The sequence below is a fragment of the Polypterus senegalus genome, chromosome 5, assembly GCF_016835505.1.
Source record: "Polypterus senegalus isolate Bchr_013 chromosome 5, ASM1683550v1, whole genome shotgun sequence".
Classification (NCBI taxonomy): domain Eukaryota; kingdom Metazoa; phylum Chordata; class Cladistia; order Polypteriformes; family Polypteridae; genus Polypterus; species Polypterus senegalus.
The window spans coordinates 197,887,967-197,910,346 of record NC_053158.1 but is presented as its reverse complement, the minus strand read 5'-3'; the positions used below and the strand labels follow the sequence as shown (position 1 = coordinate 197,910,346).

Here is a 22,380-nt window from a genome sequence, read left to right as displayed (position 1 = left end):
CTGCACTGGGACTTTAGGATCCACACACAGACCATAGGGTAAGCGCCCTACTTTGGTCCCACCAACACCTCTTCCAGCAGCAACCCAAACTTTTCCTACCTGGTGTCCAATCTAAGTACTGGCCAGGCCCAAACACACTCAGCTATCAGGTGGATTAACTGTTTTGAAGTGCAGGTGGTATGGCTGCTGGTCATGAAAATATATACAAAATACCGAAGTATAGAAATATAAAAAAAATAAAACAAAACCTCCACAAGAGGAGGGATGACCATAAACCCTCGGCTTGGGCAAATAGAAAATCTTTATAAATTAAAAATGATTTAATGAAAACTAGGAGGCTTTGCCCTGTGCTCGCTTTACTCGCCAACCCCCGGGCCTGCACTACCTGCTAGCCTCTTTGCGGTTCTGCTGCTCGCATATGGGGATGCGGTTGTACAATTTAAATAGATTTTTATTTTCATGGCAATTGTTACATATACATAATAGAACTAACTAGTTTACATTACAGTGAGTAATTAACCATATTAAAAAAGAGTAAAACATAATAAATTGAAAGTAAATTATGTTTCATGTTGCGTTAGAGGTATTCATTGCGTTATATGATTTTGATCTGTTTGGTTTTGAAATTAACACTTTTTAAACTTACACTTTTACTGTAAAACTTCAGTAAAAACTATTGTCACATTGAATTTTGATTCTGTGTTTGGACTCACATCATGACAACGAAACATATAATTGCCTGTGAGTGAATTTTGTTTCTTTCTCAACTTTTTCGAATGTTTGTCTCTGTGATTTGTTAATTGTCTTTGCAAAAGCCATTCTAACAGGAAACTGTTAACGTTTTAATACGAATGGCATGTTAAGTCTTCTTTGTTGTCTAATGTTATCCCCTGAAGATGTACTACATTACCTTTCTTGGATACATCCTTCTTTCAAAAGTAATTCGGCCGGTGGAAGATAAGATGGTGTTAACGGTTGTAGATATTCTTTGTGATGTTCTAAGTTGATGTTTTCATCTTCCACACCATCACCACCAACTGTTTCAGCATAGTCTACTGGTACGCATTTAACCAATCTGCCGTGTAACCGATCGACATTTTTGGTGTTTATTTGTTTGACTTCATCGTTTCTCGGTGCTAGGATTGCCCGTGTACTCATTTTTTCTGTTGACAACCCTTTGTGATGAAATTCTTCATTAAGATTTGGATATAATATGTCTTCTTTAATTGGGAACTTACAGTGAGGAAAACATAAAAATTTATAAGAGCTGAGAGAGCAGAAACTGTGTCTGCCAAAAGCCAATTTGGCCAAAAGCCAATACACCAATGAGAGGTGAGAGGACCATAGTCTTGTTTGAAAATGGTTGACTTGAAAAAATCTCATGGCCGAGGTCTCCTCTCCCGGGTCTTGAAAAAATTTTCCAAAAGTCTCGTCTCGTCGCAGGATTTTTTTATTATAATAGAGAAATAACAAAAATAATACAAGTAAAAGAAGAGGGGAGCAGTGTCCCTGGAATGGCAGACCGGGGTGGTGGTCCCCCTTTTTTACTCCTCAGCCTCCCTGGGAATGCTTATGCTTTGGTACTGGAAAGGAGACTCCGCCCAATCATGGAGCCTCAGATCCTGGAGGAATAATGTGGATTTCGTCTACGCCGTGGAATGGTGGTACAGCTATTTATCCTGGATCCTGGAGGGGGCACGAGAGTACACTCAGTAGGTCTACATTTGGGACTTAGATGTATGAGCGTGTTTCTTCAAGGGATTCTGTGGTGGGTGCTGGGAGAGTATGGGGTTCTGGGACCCTTAATAATGGCTGTTCGGGCCCTGTATAACCACACTTAGAGCTGTGCCCGCATACTCAGAAAGACATCAGTGCTGTTCATCCGATGGTGTGTGTGACTCCACCAGGTCTGGGCTGTGTCTCCTACCTGTGATTTTCATGGGCACTATATCAAGGAGTATCTGCAGAAGGAAGGGTGTCCAGTTTGGTGGCCTTAGAACTATGTCACTGCTTTTTGCTGACAACATGGTCCTGTTGGCTGGTGAACTCCAACAAACATTTGGACAGTTTACGACAGAGTCTGAAATGGCAAGAATGAGGATCAGCACCTCCAAAGAGGAGGCCATGGTCCTTAGTAGGAAAAAGGTGTCTTCTCTAAGTGGAAGGTGATTTACTGTTTCAAAGTTATATTTCAGCCCTTTACATCTTTGTTTAATGTCTTCTTTGTTCATGTTTGATTCTCTTGTTTATGTCAATATTGAAGGGCGGCACGGTGGCGCAGTGGTAGCGCTGCTGCCTCACAGTTAGGAGACCCATGTTCGCTTGGAGTTTGCATGTTCTCCCTGTGTCTGCATGAGTTTCCTCCGGGGGCTCCGGTTTCCTCCCAGAGTCTAAAGACATGCAGGTTAGGTGGATTGGCGATTCTAACTTGGTCCTAATGTGTGTGTGTGTATGTCCTGTGGTGAGTTGGTGCCCTGCCCGGGATTGCTTCCTGCCTTGCGCCCTGTGTTGGCTGGGATTGGCTCCAGCAGACCCCATGACCCTGTGTTCGGATTCAGTGGGTTAGAAAATGGATGGATGGATGTTAATATGGTGAATTAAGTTAGAGATTTAATAACATAATAACTTATGTATTTTATTAGTTTGGGATATTGTTTAGTTTCCTTGTCTATAAGCTGCCTTTGTTGTGTGTGTTTTGTTTTGTGTGTGGTCCCCCAAGAGGTGGGGCAACCTCCCAATCACTGCCACCATTGTCTCTATGACGTTTGCATGTTCTCTGTATGTCTACGTAGGCCTTCCCTACCCTATATATCTGAAGGGTCTCCCACAGTTCCTGGTGGTTCATTTCGAATGTGCTAGCGAGTCGGTTAGTTTTCTTGTGTTCTGCTGTGCTTGTTCTTTTTGATATTATTGGATATTTTTGACCATGTTTCAGTTTTTTGACATCACCACTTATTCTCCTTTTTGCCTTGTGTGCTCTACAGAGCTGCATGTACTTACAGAGCATTTTTATGATCTTTTATTATATAAATGTATATGTTTTTGTATCTAGCTAGCTATTTTTGACAAGAGTTCCTCCTCTAGTGGGCATTTTTGGAAGTGCTTTTAGGATTTATGTGCTTGGGGACTCCTGCTCATAACACTGAAGTGGAGGAATTTAAGTATCCCGGGGTCTTGTTTGAGAGTGAGGGGGAAAATAGATGGTGAGATTGACAGACAGATCGGGCAGAGAAGGATGTTGTGCAGCCCCATACTGATCAGCAGTGAATAATAAGCTGAGCCAGAAGGCAAAGCTCTCGATTTACAAGGCAAGCTACAGTACATCCCCACCCTCACTTATAGTCAGGTATGGACCAAAACAACAAGATCATGGGTACTAGTGGCCAAAATAAACTTTCTCCACAGGGTGCCTGGGCTCTCCCTTACAGTAGGGGTAAGAATCCCAGATGTATGGGAGAGACATCTGCTGACTCTCCACACTGTGAGAACCTAATTGAGGTGGTTTGGGCATCTGATATGGATGTCCCTTGGACACCTCCCTGAGGAGATTTTATGGGCACGATCAGCTGGTAGAAGATCTTGGGGGAAGATCCAGAGCCCACTGACAGGATAATATCTCTCAGATGTCCTTGGAATGCCTTGGGAACCCACAGTATGTAGCTGGAGGAAACGTGTGGGCCTCACTGCGAAGACTGTTGCCCCTGCAACCCATTGAAGGAAAATGAATGAGTTAATGAACAAGTAAACAGAGTAAAAAGAGGCACAAAGGAGTCCAAACGAGTCCCAATTTACAGTCCAGAAATCAGAATCAGAAGCAAAAAGACATAAAATAGAGAAAATCCAAAAAGGCAATAGCGAATACTCACAGAAAACTCCAAAAAACAAATGATCTGCAACTTCTGAGCCTTCTCAGTCAATTTAAATAACTGGAGGGAGGGCTTCAGGAGTGGTGAAGTCATGGTGGCCCCGCCTCCTACAGCTCCACCCACAAGGAAAGGAGAATATAAGTATAGTTAATGAGACAGTACATACATCATTACAAAATGACCAATGAAATCAACAAAAATTGCCTAAAACATGAAAATAAATAACTCAAAACTAACACAAATAGCAACAAAAGATAAATTGCACATAACTTCAAACTGAGTCCTGCACTTGGTGAGGAGTGCTGTGGAAGAACAAAGTAGTTTGTACTGTTGTGTTGTATGTCAGAGGTGGCCATGATAAATTGGCCATCAAGCTCCATGAAGAGGACTACTTGTGTTCTGTTTTGTATGTTCTATATACCCCATTTTGTGACACCCATTGCTCGCCCAATCCACCTTGATGGGGGTTCTGTCTCTGAATTACCTTTATCAAGATTCCTTCTATTTTTTTATTGTACAATTTTTTTTTTGGATTGTATTCTTAGAGAGATTAGGCTGGAGGGCTGTCACAAAACAGGGCATGTTAAAGCCCATTGAGACATTCTGTAATGGCCGACCCCTCACCCAGACCGGCCACTACATTACACTACCAAGACTTATACCTTGGATTACCTGAGGTTTCTTGCTCTAATAACAAGCCATACTCCTTACAAGCTGTCTTATTTTTTCCGACACGACAAAATAACCAGAAAAAATAATCAGATATGTAAAATTAAATACTGATATATTGGAAAAATGAAAAGACAGACAAACATTCAATAATAAATATATATGTGCGCGCAAACCAGTACTTATCCCCAAAACACCAGTGACTAATTACTATATATAAGAGTACAAATATTTGCATTAAACCCTCCCTTGCCCCTAAACAAGAAACAAAAGCACACAACACAAATACAAACATGGATCGGGTAAACACAGCAGTGTCCCAAAATAAAGTCCGGTGGTACTGAAACTGGCTGTGGTGATATTGTGCTTCCTCCCGACAACAAAACTACATCACCGTAAACATCCTGGCAATGGTTGGAATGAATTTGAACCCCGGGGTTTCTGGGCTCTGGCTGTCGTGATGAAGGATCGGTAGTTGAAAAAGCAGGCAGTGGAATAAATAAATAAATAGCAGTGATGTGTTTGTAGATGGTTGGATACATTTTCTTCTCTCTCTCTCTCTCTCTCTTCGCCTTTCACATGTCGCCTCCTGTTTCGCCTTTGCTGCTCTTTTTTAAATGTAAAATGTCCCGGATGTATCTGGTGTGTAAACAGGTGATTTCCATCTTGGGGCTGTGGCCTCTCTCCATCATCCTTCCCCTCTGCGGGGGACAACATTCACTGACGCACACATAACGGACAGTAAATGGGACGATGAAAACAAAACGCACTCAGCACAAACATAGAATATACTATTGTACACTGTATACTAATTCTTTATGTGATTTTGGGCTATACGAGAAACAAATTATTGTTGTTGATACATTACAGCCAGAATTTTCCCAGAAGAGGCTTACCAAAACTGTCCGGTCCCAACTACTACCTGCATGGTTCGGCCTAAACAGAGCCATAAATGGGGAGCTAGGTTTTAAAGTTCAAAAAATGCAATAAAGTGTCAAATTTCACAAAAATGCTTTACAAGGAGGAGAACCCTTAAATATTTTTCCCTTGTAGTCAAAAGGGCAAAGTAAATCTTAATAAAGGAGGATATCTATTGACAAGAGCCAAAAATGCGTAAAAGAACTTTCATAAAAGACCACCCAAAGCTAAAAAATCCCATAACACTATCCAAGGAACATAATTCAGAAATGGAACTGCCTGAAAGGCGGAGTTATATATCGGCAGGAGGACGGACTTAGAGGCTGCCTTCTGTGGAGCGAAGCATTGTGGGTAGTAGGAAAGAGAGTGAGAAAGTGTGCTTGTTCTCAATGTCTGTCTGAAGTATTAGTTTTAAGGTCAAATGGTTAGAGAGTTCCTTAGGAATAGTAATCTTCTTCTTCTTCTTTCGGCTGCTCCCGTTAGGGGTTGCCACAGCGGATCATCTTCTTCCATATCTTCCTGTCCTCGTCATGTTGCTCTGTCACCCCCATCACCTGCATGTCCTCTCTCACCACATCCATAAACCTTCTCTTAGGCCTTCCTCTTTTCCTCTTGCCTGACAGCTCTATCTTTAACAACCTAACAACATGACCAAACTAACACAATCTCGCCTCTCTGACTTTGTCTCCTAACCTTCCCACCTGAGCTGACCCTCTAATGTCCTCATTTCTAATCCTGTCCATCCTCGTCACACCCAATACAAATCTTAACATCTCTAACTCTGCCACTTCCAGCTCCGTCTCCTGCTTTCTGGTCAGTGCCACCGTCTCCAGCTCATATAACATAACTGGTCTTACTACCGTCCTGTAGACCTTCCCTTTCAATCTTGCTGATACCCGTCTGTCACCAATCACTCCTGACACTCTTCCCCACTCACTCCACCCTGCCTGCACTCTCTTCTTCACTTCGCTTCCACACTCTCCGTTACTCTGTACTGTTAATCCCAAGTATTTAAACTCATCCACCTTCGCCAACTCAACTCCCTGCATCCTCGCCATTCCACTGACCTCCCTCTCATTCACACACATGTATTCTGTCTTGTTGGTCCTTCTGACCTTCATTCCTCTCCCCTCTAGATCATATCTCCACCTCTCCAGGGTCTCCTTAACCTGCTCCCTACTATCGCTACAGATCACAATGTCATCAGCAAACATCACAGTCCACGGGGACTCCTGTCTAATCTCGTCTGTCAACCTGTCCATCACCATTGCAAATAAGAAAGGGCTCAGAGCCGATCCCTGATGTAATCCCACCTCCACTTTGAATGCATCCATCACTCCTGCCGCAGAACTCACCCCTGTCACACTTCCCTCGTACATATCCTGTACAACTCTTGCGTACTTCTCTGCCACTCCCGACTTCCTCATACAATACCATATCTCCTCTCGAGGCACCCTGTCATATGCTTTCTCCAGGTCCAAAAAGACGCAATGCAACTCCTTCTAGCCTTCTCTAAACTTCTCCATCAACATCCTCAGAGCAAAGATTGCACCTGTGGTGCTCTTTCTTGGCATGAAACCATCCTGCTACCCCTGTGAAATGCTTTCAATAGTGCCTTTAGTAACATTGGTTGCATCTAGCGATCAATTTCAGTATTCCAACTTTGTGATTAATTGTATTTTGTTTAAGAGTTTGAAACATGTTATTTATCTTCCTTTGTGTGAAATTTCAAAAATATTAATAATAGTTTACATTTAACTTTTTATCGTAGACCTCACACATACATGAACGTAGAGTGATCTCAGAGTTTGGATCTGAGATCTCCTTTCCAAGTTTTTTAAGCGACACACTGCTGCAAATACCAACTTTTTCTGCACAACCAGACGAATTCCATTAGTTTTCTTTCCTACAGGAACCAAAAATATTAATAAAAAGCAAAAAATCCTGACAAAATAGTAGCTCAATGATCCACTGCTGAATCCACCTTTTTGGCCAACTAATAAAGCCAGCGGGAGGACCCAGCAGCTGCGACGCTTCTTATAGTTTCACACACAAATCACAAGAAATGGATGCACATTTAAAAACTTAGTACAGTAGAGGCCAGAATAAATGAGGTTCTGCAATATCTGAGGCAAACCTGTAAGTCTAATGCACCTCTTCTCTCATAATTTATAAAACCTTTGTCGTGAATACGGTACCGAGCATGTAAATTAACTTTTGTGGAAGAAATTTAATGGGCACCCCCTACTGAGTGTCCCATATAGGCAGGAAACACAGGCAGGAGAAAGCGTCAATCATTCTTATTTAATATATAAGTCTCGTAAGAGTCAACACGGCATATCTTATTAGCAAAAGGAAAGGTGCATCCTCTGCGCCATATTTGTACAATTCATTGATGAGATCACAATTCCAAGGAATTCATTACATAATCAGAGAACGTTTAGCATGATTGGTTACACCCAGTTGCTAATGGGACGTGACAAACGCTGATACCTTAAATAACCACAATTAGCCCCGTCCACTAGGTTGATTGATAGTCCTGTCAACTTAGGAGTACGTGACTTTTTAAACATGTTTATAACTTCAGATTTTGCATGTTTTTCTTGTTCTCATGGTTTTTCAGACAATGGTCTCCCTTTTTACTTTCTTGTATATGAAGTATAGGGAAAGTATTGTAATCGTCCAAAGTTTCGACATTGAGATTCATCAAAATTTTAGGCCTCCTTGACTTTCTCAGATACAAAGTATAGGGAAAGTATTGGAATCCTCCAAAAATTCCATTTCAAGATTTTGATGAATCTCGACATTTTAGATCTCTCCAAGTCTGAAAATACCGTTTTTGGAATTATGTCTGTCTGTCTGTATGTGTGTGTATATGTGTGTATGTAAATACGATAACTTGAGTACGCTTTTACTTAGGTCAACCAAATTTTGCATACAAGCATTAAGGTACAAAACGCAAATTTCTATCAACTTTTGGGCTATTTCCGTTAACCGGAAGTGGTACTTTACCTTTTATTCAGGCATCTGCAGAGTCCGATTTATTTATTTACTTTTATAATAATTGTTCCAATATATTATTAATTTGATTTGATTTGTTGTTGATGGTTCTTTAATATACATCTACTCTCTATATGTAAAATCCTAAGCCTAAAAGTGCAACGATTTTATGTGACATTTTTATGTCAAATTTTTGTCACGCTTTACATCGGGCTTATTTTAAAACCTACATATACTCGTATTTGTTTGGTATCATTCTTTTCAAAGTTTATCGAACTTTAATGTGATGTTGTTAGATTTTCAGATTCTTATTCTGTTTTTTTAATTGTAAATTAAAAAATGTCAAGAACTCACGTCTGGCAAGACAAGACTTTGTGTCAAATGATTAAACGCATACAACAAGCGACTCTGTGTGTGGCGTGAGTGCAGAAAGGGCTTCTTTCTCCTCACCCTGCCATACAGATGTTCTTTGTGCAAATTGCACTGAATTGTAGAACGATGAACAGATACACCAGTTGTAGTAAGATGTTCTTGCAGGTCTTTGGAGGTGATCTGTGGGTTGTCTGTAACCATTCTCACAATCCTGCTCATATGCCGCTCTTGTATTTTTCTTGGCCTGCCAGACCTGCTGGGTTTAACAGCAACTGTGCCTGTGGCCTTCCATTTCCTGATTCCATTCCTTACAGTTGGAACTGACAGTTTAAACCTCTGAGATAGCTTTATGTAGCCTTCCCCTAAACCATAAGACTGAACAATCTTTGTCTTCAGATATTTTGAGTTTCTTTGAGGATCCCATGTTGTCTGACACTCCTCAGAGGAGAGTCAAAGGGAAGCACAACTTGTAATTGACCACCTTAAATACCTTTTACCACTCATGATTGGACACTCCTGTCTATGAAGTTCAAGACTTAACGAGCTCATCCAACCAATTTGGTGTTGCCAGTAATCAGCATTGAGCAGTGACAGGAATTCAAATCAGCAAAATGACAAGGGGACCCAAATTTTTGCACAGCCAGTGTTTCACATTTGATTTAATTTCATACAACTAAATACTGCGCCACTAAAAATCTTTGTTCGGAAAACACCCCAGTACTCAGATGTTCATAGGAAATGAAAGACATACCACTGTTATCTTTTTTTGTTGAAAGTAAATTATTATGCAGGCTGAGAGGGGCTCCCAAACATTTTCATATGACTGTGTGTTTTAGGTGACTCTAATTCTTTTTACTTTGCATGTAATCTCTGTAATGCATATGGAATCATGAAAAAATTCCACCATCGTTTTCGACCTCCCTAAGTGCGAAAATATCATTTTAATATGAAGTTTGGTTACAAATAGAGATAAATGATTGTGTATTGATATTATTAATTAGTTATGATGAGAAACAAAGACTATATGACATTTGAGAAATGTTGTGCAACTGGAACTGGTTCTGATGACCTTTTCCTCTATCTCAGTATACGAGAAAGTCGAGGTGAGCATACATTTTTTTTTGCAATAAAGTCACTAAAAACACCTTTATCATAGTGAATAATAAATAACACGTTTAGCTTTAAAACATAAGCTCAGAAGATAATATTATGAAACTCGAGCACAAACTCAGCAGATAATAAAGTTGGGCTTCTTTTAATAATTACCTGCGTCACAAAGCTAGATGCAGCCCGAACTGGGGTGCAAATTCAACTCCTACCCTTTTAACCTCAATGGTACTCTGAGCGGGCGGTCGAGCGGCTGGTGACTCTGGGAATGTGGGCGGGACTCACTCGCCCCTCTGCAGCTCCACCCCTCGGCAATCGTCACTGTATTGCCTGTGCTGACCGCATACGCATGCGCTATTGTTTCGTTCGCGTAGGATTTTTGTGTGTATTCGCCTCTGTAGCTCATCTTGAATATCACAACGAGAGGGAAAATAAAGCGTGTCGTGGTACCCTGGGAAGTAAACCTGGAAGCTATCGATGGTTGGACCGGGGAGAAACGTGGCCGTTCTTGTTTCAGTTTATCTGAGGTTGTATCGGTCCACATTACCAAGGATAATGGAGGATCTAATGTACGTAACAATCAAGACATAAAAAAATGAATAGAAAAAACTTGCCACAATATGTAGAATAATTATTCAAAAATGAGAAAAATAACAATGAAGCAGAAAATAAACTTAAGCCAGGCAAAACATACAAACTTTAAAGGTGAAAGCAGGACATTAAATACATCAATATGTCTACACTCATAATAAGGTCTCAGATCAGCAAAGGATCAGAAATCCGGACTTAATAAACTCACACAACAACAACATTTATTTATATAGCACATTTTCATACAAAAAGTAGCTCAAAGTGCTTTACATACTGAAGAAAATAAAAATAAAAGACAAAATAAGAAATTAAAAATAAGACAACATTAGTTAACATAGAGAAGGAGTAAGGTCCGATGGCCAGGGTGGACAGAAAAAACAGAAAAAAAAACTCCAGACGGCTAGAGAAAAAAAATGTTGGAACATCACGGTGCTTTGAGTAGATTGCGCCACCACCAAAAGGACACCAGAAAAGGAAACAGAAAAGAGAGTAGGGGTTAGTACAGACACACACACTCACACTCGGTCCCTAAAACGTGCTTAGCAACGATCGCAGCGACTAACATTAAAATCTCTTTAGAAAGTTGTCCATTTGCTGAAGTGGATACAGATGACCGCCTGTATGTAGAACGGAAGTCAAAAGTTCGATCGATTAGACGTTGTAATCCATCACAATTTTGGAACAACCCAAAACCTCCGCTGCAGCTGCCAAAGAAAAGTCCTCGCGTATTAAAAAAAAATAAATAATAAGGGATCTCTTGGGAAGAAAAAAATCTGGGACAGTGTGGTCTTTGGAGATGTGAGGATAAATGTATGTCAGACTATGGAGGAGACGACACTGAACATGGTTAAAAATGTTAAGGTCAATTAAACTTAGCGGGATAAAAAAAAAAAGTGAAGTCGCAACTGACTGCAGCTATGAGATCAGGTTTGTTAACACGGGAAATTCTTAAAATGTGGAATAGCTAATTACTGGGAACGTCACTGAACGAGTGTTATAGAAATGGAGTAAGATGTACAACAGCTAAGGTGAATTTTTAAGTAAATAAAATAAAGTTCTGTATTTAAACACGCTCGTCTTTACCCTGGAGCCAATGAGTGGCGATTTTCAGCATGTGGGTTGGACAAACGAGTAAGAATTTCACTGTACTCTGTACATATAAGAAAAACGCTACAGCTACTTGTACATACTGCAAATATAGCGCCTGTAGAAAGTATTGACATCCTTGGATGTTTGAGATTTTATTATTATACAACATTGAATCAGAGTTAATATAATTTGGCTTTTTAATGGCATTGATCAACAGAAAGAGACTCTTTATTATCAAAGTGAAAGCAATCAACATGTGTGTGTCCTATGATGGACATTTTTTTTTGTTCACTAATCTGTAGACAGCAAAGCTCTCAAGGGAGGTCTGATGTCCTCAATTAGACATTAAATTGTGACAGCGTTTAGACTTGTTGCTTGTGCAGTTTGTAGAAGATGAAGCACAAGGTGCTGTTTTGTTATTTATAGGGATACCCAGATGTCTACTAAGCCCTAACATGTGCCTCATGCTCATAGCCCCAGGAGATATCTCTCATTTTTATTTTACAAGCAAATAAATGTAGATGTAAATGTATATATATATTTTTGGAACAACATGCTGTATGTTATATTCATTTTACAAATTAAACAAAAATGCACACTTTACAAAGATAAATTTAAAATCACAAAAATTGGGCACTCATCTTAGTCCACATTAGGTTTATAGTTTACATGGTTAATTAAAAATCATAGCACTGATTTGGTACTCAGTTTGACACGTATGTGACACGTATGTGCATCTCAGGATCACCTTCCTAGCTCTAGTCCTGTGCACAGCGCCCATAGCAGGTTTTGCCCCTGCTGCTTGGAAACCATAAAAACAGAGGACTGTATCCTCAGTGCGGACAGAGCTCCCGGTGACAGAACCTTCTTTGAGGGAGAACCATATTACGCTGGTGGTGACAACAATAACAGCAACATTTAGATAGATAGATAGATATGAAAGGCGCTATATTAGATAGATAGATAGATAGATAGATAGATAGATAGATAGATAGATATGAAAGGCACTATATGATAGATAGATAGATAGATAGATAGATATGAAATGTGCTATATTAGATTAGAAAATTAAAAAGAAAGAAAACGTTGCACTTGCCAGTCCCGGTCACTGTGAGCCTCTATACAGGTATATTGCCATTGGCATTAAGGAGCTCCATTTGCATTTCTTGACACAATTTGTTGGCTGAAAGTCCTCAGTGTTGGTGTGTCAGAGAGAGGATGTGCAGCATTGTTCGTAATGGTGCTCACTTTTAACATAGCCTGTCCTTTCAATCAGCGTGTTGATTTGGTGGGCCTCTCTTGAAGACCAGCCCAGCACACCACACTGGCTATCACAGAGTTGCAGAAGATGCTATTAAGAGGAGCAGCCTTCTTAACTGGGAGTAATGGCCTGAACTCCTGTTTAGTTTAGGTAAGCCCTCTGAAGCTATAAATTAGTATGATGAAGAAACACAAATGGAGTAATTTATTATTAAAATTGTAAATATGCAGTAGTAACAAATAATTTGTGGACAGTTTATTCAGATGCCTTACTATCATGTCTTCTTTTCTCTTCCAGTGTATTCCCATTAAAGGACTGGGATTTGTCCTGGATGCCTACAAGTGTGTTTGCAGACTTGGGTTCTACCATCCTAAGAGGCTTTCAGCCAATGGATATAAACGTAAGTGCCTCCAATTGATTGTTTTTTGCATACATTTTTGTTCTTCCTCATTCTTTAAGAAAAAAAAGTTTGAATTTTGCATAGTCCCTGAAAATGTTTTAGACTTTACACCCTGCCAACACTCTTCTGAAAAAGACATATAAGCAGCATTAAGGGTTTGTTAGTGTGTGCCTTTTAAACACTAATTGTTTTACTTAGCAGTAACTGAATAATTCTCACGTCTCAGCCAGGCCCCTAAACTGGCTGAGGTTCATATTCATTCTCTTTTGTACATTTTTGATTCTTTGATTTATGTTGATTATTTACATCGTTGTTTATTTTTGATTTTGTTTATATATATATATTTATATATATATATATATATACAGGTATATATATTTATATATATATATATATATATATATATATATGATGCTTATGTTATGTTACATGTGTTTTGTGGATGGTTCTCCCAAGAGGCGGAGCCACCTGCCAATCACCACCAGGATCTGCCCTCCACCCTATCAATCCAGAGCAAGAGCGCCATTAAGGGGAGGCAAGTGGGGTGACCGCCCCAGGCCCCACACCCCACGCCTAAGGGGAGTCCGCTTTTGAGGTCTGTGTGTCCCGTTCGAGTGGATTTACCAAGTTATATTTTCCAGTTATATTTTGATAAAGTCCACATGTTATCTTGCAATAATTTAGCTGAATACTATAATAAGAAAATCTGGTGTATGTTAACATTATTTTTATTAAATTCGCTCGCAAGTTTATACAATACACAAATATTGGTAACAGTGTTTGACGTAACTGGACCTGCATGGGGTTGGTCAGCCCTAAGGCTGCCTCTGATCTAGTGGGCATCCCGCAGTTCCTGGTGGTTCATTGTGAATGCACTCAGGTGTTGGTGAGTTCTTGTGCCTTTCTCTGTTCTTTTTGTGAATTAACTGGATCGACGATCTGTTTGCTGTGTTCATTTGACCTGGCCTTGGATTTCTGTTTTGGGACTTGTTCACCTTGGATAGTCCTTGCTGGCAACTTTGTTTTTGCTTAGTGTGCTTCATGTATGTACAGAGCTTTTTTGGGCAATAAACCTTAAAGTTTTTATTTCTTTACATGGAGGACCACAAACACATGGAATAAGTTGCCCCGTGGTTTGGTGCACAGTATTACTTTAGGGACCTTCAAAACTTGACTCGATGTGATTCTGGAAGATCTCTAGTGATTGACAGGGTGATAGAAAAGGAAGAGAAGAGGAGGCACCAATTTCTTTAAAATTCAGTGACTCTATGGGTGCATTGGCCAAATGTAACTAATTCTGTTTGGCACATGTGCCCAAACAAGAATAGTATATTGTGCTGAATAAATGTGGTGCAGCATTACACCCAAAACATCAGTTTAAGCAAAAGGAGATTAAGAGGAGACCTGACTGAAGCATTTAAAATGATGAAGGGAACTAGTCCAGTGGGTCGAGATGGTGACTTTAAAATTAGTTCATCAAGAATATGGAGACACAGTTGGAAACTTGTTAAGGGGAAATTTCGCACAAACATTAGGAAGTTTTTCTTCATACAGAGATCCACAGACACGAGGAATAAGTGACCAAGTAGTGTGGTGGACAGCAGGACTTTAGGGACTTTCAGAACTCGACTTGATGTTATTTTGGAGGAATCAAGCGAATAGGAGTGGTGACCTTGGGTGGGCTGAGTGGCCTGTGCTCGTCCCGATTGTTCTAATGCTGAAACTTTAAAACGCACTAGTGAGACCTCATCTGGAGTTCTGTGTGCAATTTTGGACTAACAAAAAGGACATAACAGTGCTAGAAAAGGTCCATGGAAGAGCGACTAGGCTGATTCCAGGGCTACAGGGGATGAGTTATGAAGAAAGATTAAAAGAGCTGAGCCTTTACAGTTTAAGTAAAAGGAGATTAAGAGAAGACCTGACTGAAGTGTTTAATATTATAAAAGGAATTAGTCCAGTGGGTCGAGACTGTGACTTTAAAATGAGTTCATCAAGAACACGGGGACACAGTCAGAGACTTGTTTGGGGGAATTTTGCACGCCCATTAGGAAGTTTTCCTTCACACAGAGAACCACAGACATATGTAGTAAGTGACCAAGTAGTGTGGTAGACAGGAGAACTTTAGGGACCTTCAAAACTCGAAGATTCAAGTGAAAAGGACTGGTGACCTTGGGTGGGCTGAGTGGCCTGTGCTCGTCCCGATTATTCAAATGCTGAAGCTTTATAACGCACTGCTGAGACCACATCTGGAGTTCTGTGTGCAGTTTTGGAGTAACAAAAATGACATATCAGTGCTAGAAAAGGTCCAGAGAAGAGCGACTAGGCTGATTCCAGAGCTACAAGGGATGAATTATGAGGAAAGATTCAAAGAGCTGAGCCTTTACAGTTTAAGTAAAAGAAGATTAAGAGGAGACCTGACTGAAGTTTTTAAAATGATGAAGGGAATTAGTCCAGTGGATCGAGACGGTGACTTTAAAATGAGTTGATCAAGAACACAGGGGCGCAGCTGGAAACTTGTAAAGGGGAAATTTCACACAAATGGATAAGTGAATAAGACTGGTGAGCTTTGTTGGGCTCAATGGCTTGTTCTTGTCCCGATTCTTCCAATGTTCTAAACATAAATCAGTGGTCAACAATGATGTCTCACGGCTCCAGGTGACCAGATTTGAAAGCAACTTAGGCATTGTCTACATCGAATTTGCACTTACTCCCTGTGTCTTCATTGGGCTTCCTATGGGTACTTCAGAATTTCCTTCCATATTCAAACTATGTGCTTGAAAGCCGCCCTAAATTATGATTCTGCATTGTCTTTGTATAAAGAGTGGGGATCTGTGACTGTCACCCCAGGCCGGACTAATGGAGGTCCCACAAACGTGTCAAAATAAATAAATAAGTGTCTTGGAGTGTAAAATCTTCCATTTTTAAACTGCAGACTGTTTATATGAAATTTTAATTATTTTGCTTGAACAAACTAGGATGGAAATGAATTTGCAGGCATTGCAAGCATCCTGTTTTTTGTACATTCTTCCCATATTGTTCCAATAATTTATGCATCTGTTCCAGCCGGTTTCTATTGTAGACTATTTCTATTCCTTTTTTAACTTCTCTTTTTGTCAACTGGGAAATCCTTTTCTTCCTTACATTTCCAGTACCTACTGGGAAAGTCCACCATTCAGAAAATTGTGTATGAAACATATGGTGTGCTATGGGAATGTCTCAAGCCTCTTGTCATGCCAGAGCCAACAGAGCGGCTATGGACTGACATTGCTGACGGATTCTGCCAGAGATCTCAGTTCCCTACTTGTCTCGGAGCCCTGGATATTCTGTCCTCCAGACCGTTAAATGAACAACATGTAAACACAATAAAGACGTTTCTTTTGCACTCGTCGGGATTTTGGCAGTAATTCATGTCAATAAAATGCTGCATGAAACCTTTTTTTGATGCCATCTGAACACGCATCCGACGTAACACAAGTAATGAGAGCCCATGCAGAGAGTCCGATTTGCTGAAATGAGCAGAAAAACACTCGGCGTTCAATCTGCACTCACCTGACACTTCAGATGGCAGACAGACACTCAGTTCAGACGTCCTTGTGGACAGGGCCTTAGTCTCATTTTACTTATACTGTAAAGGCTCAGCTCTTTTAATCTTCCCTCATAACTCATCACCAGTAGCCCTGAATCAGCCTAGTTGCTCTTCTCGGGACTTTCTCTACCGCTGCTATGTCTTTTTTTGTAGCCCGGAGACCAAAACTGCACACAGGACTCCAGATGAGGCCTCACCGGTGTGTTATAAAGCTTGAACAGAACCTCCTTGGACTTTTACTCCACGCATCAAGGCGCTATATGACCTGTGAGCCTTCTTAATGCCCTCTGAACACCGTCTGGCCATTGATAGTGCCGAGTACACTACGACTCCTAAATCCCTCTCATAAGGAGTACTTTTGACACACAGTGCTACAGATGAGGACAAACCAGTGCAAACTCATTTGAAAATGACACTGGACTATTTCCCTTCCTTTGTTATATCATCATCCCTTTTTTAAGAATAATAATCCAATTCTTATTTTGGGTAAATTTAAACTTCTCAAACATATTTTTCTACTTGCACTTACCGTCAAGGTAGCAGGCCATTAGCAGACAGCATTTCCTTTCAGTATTTCAGAGCTGGGAAGTGTAAGTCTAATAAGAGCTTCGGGGAGGAAACCCATTTATAATCTCATTTGGCACTCAACAATTCATAGTCATCGCTTTTGTAAATCCCAATGGTGGTGCGATACAATTTTGTAAGGATGATCTATCAGTCCTGAATTGAAAGTCTGCTTCCCTTCATTTGTAACTGAAAGGAGCGCCTGCTCTTATATACCTGTGTGTATTCTATTTCCTGTACTCGATTCCTTTTTTGTAATATTTTATGTAGGATGGCTGAAGGACTCTGAATTTTGCTATATTAGTCACTCTGTCTAAATGCGTACTCTCACTTTATATTTGAAGAAACAGATTGATCCCATATATTATATCGCCATGGTATGTTTATAGAGGATTCAGAAAGTATTTGGACCCCTTCCCTTCCTGCACACTTTATTGTATTGTAGATTTCTCTTCGAATCGATGCATTTGGGGTGGCACGGTGGCACAGTGGGTAGCGCTGGTGCCTCGCAGTTAGGAGACCCGGGTTCGTGTCCCGGGTCCTCCCTGTGTGGAGTTTGCATGTTCTCCCCATGTCTGTGTGGGTTTCTTCCAGATACTCCAGTTTCCTCCCGCAGTCCAAAGACATGCAGGTTAGGTGCAATTTGCATTGGGCTGAATGGCCTGTTCTCGTCCAGACCAATACGTCCAATTTTATTGTTCTAATTTCGGTAACTTAACGTAACCTATTGGTTGTAAGAGATAACAGACTGCAATATTTTCTAGAGTGGGTTGGGCCAAGGAATAGAAGTTTTTCTTATAGGACTTTGTAAAATGTTATTTTGGAAGATTTAAGTGAATAGGGGGGTGGCACATTGGCACAGTGGTAGTGCTGCTGCCTCGTAGTAAGGAGACCTGGGTTCACTTCCCGGGTCCTCTCTGTGTGGAGTTTGCATGTTGTCCCCGTGTCTGCGTGGGTTTCCTCCCACAGTCCAAAGACATGCAGGTTAGGTACATTGGCAATCCTAAATTGTCCCTAGTGTGTGTTTGGTGTGGGTGTGGGTGCCCTGGCGCCCTGCCCGGGGTTTGTTTCCTGCCTTGCACCCTGTGTTGGCTGGGATTGGCTCCAGCAGACTCCCGTGACCCTGTAGTTAGGATAAAGCGGGTTGGATAATGGATGGCTGGATGGATATATGCGTTTGCCATTTTTGTCCATCAATCTACATTAAATAACCCATAATGACAAAGCGAAAGATTTAAAAATGAATTAAAATCACAAACTGAAATCCCTCTTTCCTAGAAGTCTTCAGGCCCTTTGCTGTGGCACTCCAATTTGCACTTCCTGTTTGGTTTTAATTCTCCTTGAGATGTTTCTAGAACTTGATTGGAGTCCCACCTGTGTGACAATGTGAATTGAATGAACATTGTTTGAAAGGCATACATGTAGCTATGTATAGGAGGTCCCACAATTCACACTTCATGACCAAGCCATAAAGTCCGAGGAACTCTCTGTAGAGCTCCGAGATCTAATTATGGTAAGGCAGAGATCGGGGCAAGGGGATACAACTGTATCTAAAGCTTTGAGTGTTCCCAGAAGAACAATGGCCTGAATAATTATGAAATGACAGATGTTTGGAGCGGCCAGGACTCTTCCTTGTGTTGGGCGTCCACACAAACTGAGTAACCGAGCAAGAGGAGTCTTGGTCATGGAGGTGACAAGGAACCCAATGGTCACTCTAAGAGGGTTTTAGAAGTCATTTGCTGAGATGGGGGAATCTGTCAGAAGGATGACCATCTCAGCAGCACCTAATCAATCAGACGTTTGTGATAGAGTAGCTTCCTAGAGTTGGCTGACCAGCCAAACTGAGTAACCATGCTAGAAGGACCTTAATCATGGAGGTGGTCAAGAACCCAATGGTCACTTCAACTGACCTTCAGAAGTCCTCTGCTGAGATGAAAGAACGTGTCAGAAGGACAACCATCTCAGCAGCATTCCCAAAATCAGGCATATATGGTAGAGTCAAATTGCATTTAAAGAGCTCTTAGCACATGAGGATAATGACTCTCTAATCTGGAACAAAAATTGAACTCTTCGGGCAGAACTCCAAGCACTTTGTTGGGCAATGACCAGGCACTGTTCCTCACCTGCTTAATACCATCTCTACTTTGAAGCCTCACACCTGGACAAACTGGTGAGGAAGGCAGGCTCTATTGTAGGCACAGAGCTGGACAGTTTAACATCTGCGGCGGAGCGATGGGCGCTGAGCAGGCTTCTGTCAATCATGGAGAATCCACTGCATCCACTGAACAGGATCATCTCCAGACAGAGGAGCAGCGTCAGTGACAGACTGCTGTCACCGTCCTGCTCCACTGACAGACTGAGGAGACCCCACACTATGCGACTCTTCAATTCTACCCGGTGGGGTAAACGTTAACATTATACAAAGTTATTGTCTGTTATACCTGCATTGTTATCACTCTTTATCTTAATATTGTACTTTATCAGTATGCTGCTGCTGGAGTATGTGAATCTATCTATTATATAGTGCCTTTCATATCTATCTATCTATCTATCTATCTATCTATCTATCTATCTATCTATCTATCTATCTATCTATCTATCTATCTATCTATCTATCTATCTATTATATAGTGCCTTTCATATCTATCTATCTATCTATCTATCTATCTATCTATCTATCTATCTATCTATCTATCTATCTATTCCCTTGCTGTGATCTCTGCCTCACCATAATTTGATCTCAGAGCTTTACAGAGAGTTCCTTGGACTTCCACCACCAGCTCCTTGGTTTTTGCTGGTGTTCAGGTGTAGGTGGTCTGAGTGGCACCATTTAACAAAGTCCTTGATTAGGTTCCTATACTCCTCCTCCTGCCCAATCCTGATGCAGCCCACGATAGCAGTGTCATCAGCGAACATTTGTACTTGGCAGGACTCCGAGTTGCACTGGAAGTCTGATGTATATAGATTGAACAGGACCGGAGAAAGCACAGTCCCCTATGGTGCTCCTGAGATAGTCCACGATCCATGCCACCAGGTATGAAATGTATTAGAAAAAAAAAACTATGTCCAGATGAACTGAATGAACTTTCTAGAACACCGAAACAATACTGAATGCGCACAGGTCAATGGACGCCACATACTATGACACACAGGTAATTCTACGAGTTGTTAAGGTTCCGTCCTCTGAGGCCAATTAGCAGCACTACGCCACAATCCCATAGTCCACGCTACTGGAGAAATGGCGTCTGTGCCCAAGTCACTCTCTTAATGACGGTAACCTTTAAAAACTGCCCATTTTGCTTTTTGACTTTCCCTGCGGACTTTTCTTTTTAGCGTTCTAAACCATAAAGCGCCCTGTGATTTGAACTGCCTATCAGCGTTTACTTTAGGCGTTGTGAGAAAGCCGGGGTCTTACATTATTTATGTTTATGACCAGTAATTACCTTATTGTTGATCTGGTACCGGTAATAGAGTTCAGAAGATGCCTTTCAAATTTTAGAGGATAAGGCCAACAATCCAATTTACCGCAAGGCCCCCCTAGCATTGACTTTGCTTATGAAGACAACAAACAAAGGCAACACACATATTCTCATTTTAGGGGACTTTGATCTCTGGAAACGCATAGCTGGTTAATTTTTGGGGTGTGAAATGTCGAATATTTGCCATTCATGTATCCTGCACTTTCAAATCGACCAACTAATGGGGTACTTTTAAATAACTGCTGTGCCAGCGGTAACGATGTGCTGTATATCATATGGCAAAATTATGATAATATTGTTCAACGTAAAGGACGACCTAGAAATCTCAAACTAAGGAAGCTTTCATTTTCAGGATACTGATACGCTATAATTATCTTCTGAGATTGATTGTGATTGCCTGCTAATCAATACAGTTGCAGTTTTCAAGGTCATTGATTTCTCTTTCTTTCAAGATGAAGCTGAAGTAAATAAACAAGCTGGAGTGAAAGCAAATGCTCTTTGGAGAAGAAATCAGCAAGGTCATTGCATGGCTAATGTCAGTAAATGTAAAGTATGACGCGTAGGACTGAACTCACAATTTGGAGGTCTGAAAATTGAAAGTACGCCTCATGAGAAGGAAGCAGTAGTAGTGCTGCTGCCTCACAGTAAGCAGACCGGGATTCACGTCCCTCCCTGCGTGAAGTCTGCATGTTCTCTACGTGTCGGCGTGGGTTTCCTCCCAGTGGTTCTCTTTCCTCCCACAGACATGCAAATTAGGTGATGTGACAAATAGGGGGCACTGTCATCCCCTTGAACCCTCAGACCAGACGCCAGACACCAGGTAAAAGTCCAATAATTATATTTATTATAATAATAATGTGCACAAAGCACTCTCCACTCCACTATACTCATACACAATAACAAATCCACAATACAATAATCAATCCTCCTCTCCCAGATGCGTTGTCACCCTGCCACCCGACTCAACTCCACCCTAGGATCTCACACAGTCCTTTTTAAAGTCCTTGACCCGGAAGTGTTTCTCTCTCTCTCTCTCTGTCCATGTGACTGGTAACACTTCCAGGTCAGATAAAAACTCCTTTCCTTCAACCCGGAAGTACATCATTTCCTCTGTTCACGTGACTGGGACGTACTTCTGGGCTGTATGGCAAATAGTCCTTGGTTTTCCCTGCAGTGTCCTCTGGCGGCCCTCAGGGTATCCAGCAGGGCCGTGAATAAACACTCCAATGTCCATGATGCCCTGCTGGAAAATTGGGGCACCTCTATGCTACAGAGAGGGCTCCATCTGGTGGCCTCGGAGTATTGGCAGGGATGACTGGCCGGCCATATACCACAGAGGATTGGAACCTAGTGTGTGGTTGGGTGTGTGTGTGTGTGTTCAGCAGGCAACAGACTGCCACCCTGTCCCGGGTTTGTTCCTACCTTGTGTCCCATGCTGGCTCCATTTCATTGTTATTATGGGCATCTCTATTGTTTGC

At 41.2% G+C, this 22,380-nt stretch overlaps 1 protein-coding gene across 1 annotated transcript in view; it reads left to right on the top strand.

Annotated features, from left to right (window-relative positions):
- The window catches only part of LOC120529794 (probable G-protein coupled receptor 158), a 441,265-nt gene that overhangs the window by 222,762 nt on the left and 196,123 nt on the right, over positions 1–22,380 (top strand). Inside the window, exon 3 of the mRNA XM_039753931.1 lies at positions 13,171–13,273. Within this exon, the coding sequence (XP_039609865.1) occupies positions 13,171–13,273 (103 nt within the window). The remainder of the gene's footprint in view (positions 1–13,170; positions 13,274–22,380) is intronic.